An 8,445-nucleotide genomic window follows, 5' to 3' on the forward strand; every position below is an offset into this window, starting at 1 on the left:
ACCGCACTGAACTGTGAGCAGCGACATCTGTCCTTCAGTACAATGTGAACCAGTCAGAATTGCCTTGAAGAAGGTGACAGACGGTCACCGAAACGTTGGTGAGAATAAAGCACTGGTTGTGTAAAAAGAGTCTCTTTATTCAGTGACGTACCAACCTGATGAAACTGTTCACGGAAGTATGCAACACTGTATGCAATATATATTTCAATTCAATTCTTTATTCTCATATCAACATTGCAAACATACAACTTTTTTCAAAGGTTGATAAAGTTATACCTTTGAAAAAAGTTGTGTGTTAAAGATTTGGATAATTTAAACCAGTAGCTCAACTGCGAGGCTGCTACCAGTTGAGGTTTACGAACGCCCCTATTCAAAAGTCTTAAGTTAAACTTACGATTTCTTCCTGTGACTTCCTTAGTGGACAGATGAATACCTGAAGGAGCCAGTCCCCGCCGACAGTCGGTTTCCCGCCAAAGACGCCAATGTTTGCCATAAAACCCTGTTAACATATAAAAGATACAATGAAAATCGGCGATGGCATAACCTACTTTATGTCATACCTGTGACGCGAAAACGTTCGATACGGGTGTTCCGGACCGGGCCGTACGCTTCCGTATCGCACAGGTTCGAAAGGCGTATCACACAGGCTCCATTCGAATAAATCGAGCTGTTTAGAGCGGGCCGAATACGGCTCGGTTGATAATTCGGATACCTGATTCGGACGTTGGAACATTGCTGTTGCAACACTTTTGATCGAGGGTACCAAATTTGTTCAACTTCTGGCGCATTTCGCATCAAAACATGGGTTTTCTCAGGTGGGTATGACATAAATGAAATACAACACGGTGTATTCTATATGTAAATGCAGAAACTTTCGCGGTGGTTTAATCGCGGTGACCGCTTCACCGCGAACTTAAAACCACCGCGAACATGTTTCCATGGCAGTAAGAGACTACAGTGCATAGTGCTACCGCGAACTTAAAACCACCGCGAAATTAAATCCCCGCGAACTTAAATGCATTTGTGTTTGTGTTTGTGTTTGGCAGGAAGGTAGAGATCACCTCACGAAAACGTACAAAACATCTCTAGAAAGCAATACAAAACATTTGCCCGACTGGAGAGTTTCTCGCCAAAAGACCATCGGTTAATGTATATACCAACCTCTTTAGGGTCTTCCTCGCACCTCCGTGTAACGAACTCGTTCTGGTAGATGTGCGCCGCCTCCTCAGAACAGGAATGCCTCGTGACGGGGGACTGACAAGGCAGGAAGATGGGGATATCACCGGAGACGGCGTCCTCATCACTTTCCTCAGATCCCGACGGAGGTATGGACTCATTGTCGTATTGTTGTTGTCCATTCCCAGCGATGTATAGAGGGGGCCAGTTCTCCCCGTACTTATGCAGCTCGAAGTGTTGGATGACCTCCAGAGCGCTCTCGTGGTCGCAGCGGAGGAAGTGCATCTTGTTGGCTACCTCAAACCTAAGGCCGGCCTCCAACGGGTCGAAGTGAGTCAGCTCCTCGTACGTGACCACGAGTGGTAGTGGCTTGGTTTCTATGTAGGCACAGGGGATGGTGCTCCTTCTCTTCTTGGACTTGTAAAACCTGAGGTGGACAAGTTGTATGTTGGTTAGGGTTATTGACTTTAGAGTCTAATTTGCTTGCCATAAAGTAGTGTGTGCGAGTGAAAAAAAGAACTGGGGCTATGAATGGGGGTATCAGAGAGGCCTCACATGATACTAGTAGCTAGGTAGAGGCCTGGTGCACTACCCAGCCTTTTCCGTAAACCCTTTCTGCTAGGAGGAAGAAAGAAAAAAGAACACACCAGCAAATAAAACAATAACAAACCTAGGGTACTTGGTGTCTGGTTTGCGCTTGCTGTGCCTGTTGACTAGACACACGTGGGAAGAGAAGACGTTGATCAAAGCCAGGCCCGACGGGATTTCTTGGTCGGGAGAAATAAAGACATCCACCTGCTTCATGTCTCTGAACGGACCTGGGGAAGGTGCCGAAGGTAAGGTGCAGAATAAGCTAAAATTAAGGTACATGTAAACTGCACACTGTCTCATAAACAAATGGACGTGCCATGTCGTGTATGGCGTAACTGGTAGTGCGTTCGGCTCGGAATCTATATGTCCCGAGTTCGATCCCCGCCGTGCCCCCGACGTTGTGCCCTTGGGAAAGGCACTTAGCACGACCTTCCTCACTTCACCCAGGTGTAAAAATGGGTACCTGACTTTGGTCGGGGAGGCAAAGAAAAAGACTACATTTACCCTTTGTCTGTACTGTGTATGTGGCACTGTTGATATAAGTTACTAACTTGAGTGCAGTGCCACATTATCCTCGTCTCCCCAAGAAGCAAAAATAGAAAACAAATGGAAGCATCGCAAACGTCGACGACACAGATTTCCGTCTGGCAAATAAATGATCGTTGACATTTGAAACGGACGATATCACAGAACGGCTCACTTAAAGTTTACTAGCACGCTCCGTCAATACTGTGATGTTTCTTGGCGTAGAGCATTACATGGAGAGACAGTATTACGCATTTTAACGAGAGTTTGAACCCGAAGTTGTGCCCTCGAAAATGGCATCGACCGGCCAGCGATGTGGCATGAAGCTATTGCAAATGGCAACGACAGTCAACGAGATCGATGCGCATGGAGCAGTAATGCTGAGGAACGTACCCTCCCGGAGAACAGCCTCCATCACTGTGACGTCAGCCGCCTTAGATCTGCTGTACGCCTTGAAGATGTAGTCTTCTTGTCCCGCACCGCCGTAGTCTGAAGGAAGGGCAAGGGCCAGCTTCGGTCTCCTAGAAAAATTAATTAAAAGTACTAGCTAGACACCTTTCCACATGGTACACAAATGTGTTATAATCAATGTCTTTATTTGTATCTCGTAGGCGTACACAACAGATTTGTATTACGACTGTTTATTTGTATCTCCCATGCGTACACAACAGATTTGTATTACGACTGTTTATTTGTATCTCCCATGCGTACACAACAGATTTGTATTACGACTGTTTATTTGTATCTCCTATGCGTACACAACAGATTTGTAATACGGCTACTGGGTAAACTAGATGTCTCAGAGAAATACACTGTACTCGAGATTATTGAAATGGGACAGTATTTTATCAACATAAAGTAAATGTTGTGACAACAAATTCACTCCTCTCGAAGACACAACATGGCACACTTACTTGTTTTTAGAGGTATAACTCTCCAAGCCAAGTACAACTCTGGGTGTCAGGGCCATGTCGTACAGTAGGTTTTCCTCGGATATGTACTCCTCTTTGACGCGGTGAGACCGTCTGGGGAGCGCTGAACTTGACTTTGGGTACCCGTACACACGAACGGAACAGTCCTCTCCTATTATCACTACAACAGCGAGAGTTCAAAGATCTCTGTGAAATAGTTACGGCAGAGTTTCTGGTATGTCTTGTTTAACTGTATGTAACGCTGGTTCACCTTTATCCGAGGGTAACCTATATTCGTTGTTTGTACAAAAAACGTTTTAAGACGGACGGCGGTTTAAAATCGGAACATTTTGAAAATATTGCAAATTTGAAACCACTGTCAGTAGACTTAATACTCCTAAATGTGCTGTTTTTAAAGGCAACGGATAAAGGTCACCCCACGGATAAAGGTGAACTAGCGTTAGTTCATGAATTTTGCAATTGAAGTTCAGTAACACTAAATGATCACTTCCTGTCACTGTACAATGAACGTGACTGATCTTAGTCCCTAATGAATGTTGAAATGCTTCACTGAAATTGATGCTGTGTACATTTGAAAGCACCCATTCTGGTATATGTATATGTGCGTGTATATGATGCACCAATGTTAAATCGCATGTGCATCTCAACTGTGCACCAGTAGAGTTTAAAAGAACCAGTTTTATGTTACGTGCTCACCTTGAGCGGTCTCCTCGTCATCTGTCAAGTCCCGGTCCATTACAACGAACACGGTTCTCTGAACAGAGCACAGAATACACAAGATTTAATCGTCAATGTCTTTGACCTACACCTTCTCTTTCTTTTACCATCCTCAATTGAGGTGAAACATGATGCTTCAGCTTTAATTGTGCTATGCGGCGTGATTTGCAAAATCTCACGTTCTTAGCCAATCACACATGGTCATACTCTTTACAATAGTTAAAAGGATATGAGGGTAATCGCCACGTGTCATTGAGGCTCCCTAGCGATTAATTTCATTTATGCAGCAATTACTGATTGTTTCTGCCATAATTTCTTGAACTGCTAGGGAGCAATTTTGATCCATCACAACCGATTTCAAGAGATGTACGCCAGTAGTATTCCAATGAGCTTTTATAGAAGTATTCATACAAATTTAACGACTACCTACTTAGAAGCATGTGGATTTTACGGAATTCAAACGATCCACTACTAAGAAACATTATAAATTTTATGAGTTTTCCAGCAAACATACGATCCTTACTATTAGTAAACATTATATAAATTCAGCAAAATTTGTATGTTTCATAATAGACATTATGAGTCGTTTGAATTCCGTAAAATTCGTATATATTTCTCAGAAATGGATTGTGTGGATTCCATAAAATTCAGTCAAAGAACAGTACTCGATGTTGACGTTGACGATGATTTGTTTTACAAATAAGAAGTCTCTTTCTTACGAAGATAATTCAGGTTGATAGATCATAGCACATAGGAGTTTTCTTTTACACAACCAGTTATTCTCCCCTGCTGACGTTTCGATGTCTGTTAGACATCTTCCTCAAACGTCAGCAGGTGAGAATGACTGGTTGCGTAAAAGAAAACTTCTATATCCTATTAAGAAGTCTCTTTGTTTCAATAGGGGCCGTGTTAAAGTAGTGGCCCCATGAGGCCAGCTAATAAACAAACTCGACTTCTCCGAGTACGGAACATCGTGTCTGCATACGTACAGCGGAACATAATAAAATCACTGTTTACTATATTTACAGTACAGCCTGAAACCGGAAGTTCGCTTAGTGTCAACGTTAGGTCACGCCCTAGGCAATGTTTTGTATATTCACAAATATTCACGGATATTCCGACTGTTTCGTTGAAACGTCTGCATTCGTGATAGCAGGTGTTGTGTGAAATTTCTGATTTTTTTAAAGCAGAAATTCCACACAACACCATTGAAATGCTGTTAAAATGCTGTTGAAAATATGACCATAATCGGGACAAATCATACCTATAAGAGAGAAAAATACCAGCAGTTTCACGTATGTTCGATCCCAACAGATGTTGGATGGGTTGCTATAAGCAAGATTTAATCAGGTTAGGATATGCCATACCTTCAAGTTGTCAAAACTTGTCCTCAGTTTCATCGGGCCGAGAACGAAGTGACTCTCCTTCACTTCTGGAATCGTTTCATAGTCGGAGTTTTCTTCAGGGTCTGGATTTTCCTCAGGGTCGGGATCCAGGTTCCCCTCCGGACCAGGGTTCGCCTCTGGGTCAGGGTTCGCCTCCGCCATATTGTCGGGCGCGTCCACTTCGTTGTCGAGTTCAGTTGACACTTATTCACCTAGGCCTATGGGGAAAAAAGTGTGAATCAATTTTTGGCAATACGATCACACTGTAAATTCTATCAAGTAGCTACAAAATGAGCAAATATATGCCGTAAATGGGCCAAAGAATATGGGGAAAAGACTACTAATATCGTAGAATTAGTCAGCCCCAGAGTCAAAGAACACGTGAAAGAACAAAAATGAAGAGTTTCTTGTTCAGTATACCCAAGCCTGCGTGTTCAGTAGTCATTTGCGTAACCTTCCTGACCAATTAGATCTCATAATGAAGGGAATTTTATTTGAGAAACTTTTTTTGCACGCTCGCATCAATTTTGGGTTCCCAGAGGATGCCATCCATATAATCAAATGAACATGGCCTGATTTAAAAGAGAGAGAATCCCTATCTACACGGAACATTTACTAGTACTTTCATAGGCCTTACCTTATGTTGAATAAAACAGTCAATGCAGCACACGCATTCTCATGCAGTTACAACAGAACTTTATATCTTATTGCATAAAACCTAAACACTCTGCGTATGTCTCTGTCAGATCATCAATAGATTGTACAAAACAAATGGCTACATAAACAATTTAGATGTCGTGATAGCGGTAGAAATTCTAAAGTAGCATTTTTCGGATTCAATGTTTTGTGTGGCTGAACAGATAACCGCAATGTAAATGGGCTGTTGCATCCCCTTGATAATGGCTGCCAAGGAAAGTGGCAAATGATCTTTTGAAGCATCACTTGTAACATTCCTTAATCTTCCATGTATCTTTTGACACAGTCTTTCCGCGATTTTTAGTTGTACTAGCTGTGCGACGCTGGCCTGGTATCCAGCCGTATCATACATGTAGCTCCTGACTATCCCGAGTGTTTTCTGTATTTTCGGAGAGCACATAAGATCACAGAAGAGACTCAGGAGCTATAATACTGCTGGATACCAGGCTACCGAGACGCACGTTTTCTTTGACAAGCCTTCTCAACATCGACAAGTCCAGGCGATCTGCATCAAAGTTGAACTGTGATTGCCGACAGAAAAAAATGACTAAGCCAAATTTTTGACTGATGAGCTCCAATCTTTGAAGCCAGTAGGATCCCAACTGAGTAATGAGACTATTGGAAGTAACGTACTCGAACCACAACCTCGAACATGGGACCCCCTAGCCTGGATACCATCCCCAACCTCAAAAATATCTTTGCACGATAGATACTTGAGATCGGGCTGGGGTTTGGTAATACCCCCTTCACAATAGGCGCGATTCGATCGGAAGACTAGTTTACGAACTCTGATTGACATTTTCGTGAGTAAGACGTCCGGTGTTCTCACGATCATCTTGCGATTTTTAGGGATCGCCGGCAGTTTTCAGGAGTCTTACGACGGTCGCGGTGCAGCGAAACATGTTCTTAACATATGCGACTAGTCGAAGGAAATCTCCAAAATCGCACAGCTGTTACCGAGTCGCAGATTGTGCGTACAAATCGTGCGTACCTTGCAAGGGTATCGGTCAATAGTCTTGCGTCAATCCAACGATTGAAGACCGATAGGCGAGCAAAGACATAGTTATTAATCATCGAGCGTAAATCGGATGGCGAACGCCCGTCAGTTGGGCAACGTTCGGGCGACGTTCGTCCGACTTCCGTTTGTTTACAAATATTGAATTTCTGGGAATGCGAGGGTAATTCTAACATTGTGGCCCCTGTGGCAGTATGTAGGCTGACTTTGTGACACACTTTCTTTTCTTGCGTCATTTCTATTATGCCCGCGCATTCCATTCATTGTTTAAAAAGATTACGACAACAAAATAAGCAACATTTATTGATCTCTTGCCTTTTTTTAGGAACGTTTTGTGTTACCTTGTCCGCGTGCAAGAGGTCATGGGAGGTTTATTATCATAGATTTATTCACCGTCGATCTCACGAGCCTCGCGTATATGTGAGGGGGACAGTTTTGAGGCGAAAAATACGCAAGACCATCTTAAGATCTTAAAATCAGCCGACCTTCCTGCGATCGCGAAGAACGTCCGAAGATCGTATATAATGTGAAGGGGGTATAACCAGGCTAGGGACCACCATTTTTTCCAAATGATGGAAACAGGAGCTCAACTGTGAAACCGCTACCAATTGAGATACAAATTGTCATTGATTCACATGAATATCAGCACTTATAGTATCTTATTAATTGTAAAGAATACCCTATAATATCTTTTGTTTGTGTGGACCCCTGCTGTGCTTTATTTGTGTTTTGGCCGCTATCGTAGTATGGATACCATTACTTCCGCATAGGATTTAGTTTTGCCATTTCCTTTTCTGAGGGAGCGCTACCACCAAGCGAATCGTTTTGCGTTGGTGATAAGAGTAGGCAGGAAATTCTGGCAAGTTTTAAAATTCTGCACAACAATTGTAAAGTAGAACGTGTACGAACCTTAGTTCCACCTGCTTCTGCGCCGACTCGATCAAAACCAACGCCAAGAGACACACTGAACGAAAACTGCGTCTTCCTTATTTTGGGGTCATAGGTCATAGGTGTGTTGTTATTGAAGTGACGTAATAGGGGAAGTCCATTTATAAACCCTCTTCACAAAGAATCATGTGAGAGGTGCTTTCCACACGCGGGGGGGACATACACACCGAAAATTTACTGTTATTTTCTTAAGCTGTTCCGTCTAACCTAGTCGTAGTTTCTTGATTTTCATGCACGCTCCACGAATGTCGTGACTAGCTAAAACCGTGTAACGTGCAAGGAGTCGTCCAGAGAGGAAGAAAGAAATTTACTGGTATTTTCTTACTCTTAGATGTTCCGACTCACCTAGTCGTAGTTTCTTGATTTTCATGCCAAGTTAAATACACTTTCCACAAATATCGTGACTGGCTAACTGCGTGTACCGTGCAAGGAACCGTCCAGAGAGGAAGAAAGAAATTTA

At 42.9% G+C, this 8,445-nt stretch overlaps 1 protein-coding gene across 1 annotated transcript in view; it reads right to left on the reverse strand.

The window, feature by feature from the left end:
- LOC118410193 overlaps positions 1–8,199 on the reverse strand; it is a 15,935-nt gene extending 7,736 nt beyond the window's left edge. Inside the window, exons 1-8 of the mRNA XM_035811736.1 lie at positions 7,947–8,199; positions 5,309–5,544; positions 3,921–3,978; positions 3,207–3,384; positions 2,686–2,813; positions 1,847–1,994; positions 1,162–1,603; positions 395–499 (exon numbers count right to left, since the gene is read on the reverse strand). Of these exons, the coding sequence (XP_035667629.1) occupies positions 395–499; positions 1,162–1,603; positions 1,847–1,994; positions 2,686–2,813; positions 3,207–3,384; positions 3,921–3,978; positions 5,309–5,488 (1,239 nt within the window). The 5' untranslated portion in view covers positions 5,489–5,544; positions 7,947–8,199. The remainder of the gene's footprint in view (positions 1–394; positions 500–1,161; positions 1,604–1,846; positions 1,995–2,685; positions 2,814–3,206; positions 3,385–3,920; positions 3,979–5,308; positions 5,545–7,946) is intronic.
- Positions 8,200–8,445: the final 246 nt, after the last annotated feature.

Source organism: Branchiostoma floridae, chromosome 2 (genome assembly GCF_000003815.2).
Source record: "Branchiostoma floridae strain S238N-H82 chromosome 2, Bfl_VNyyK, whole genome shotgun sequence".
In the NCBI taxonomy this organism is placed as follows: Eukaryota; Metazoa; Chordata; class Leptocardii; order Amphioxiformes; family Branchiostomatidae; genus Branchiostoma; species Branchiostoma floridae.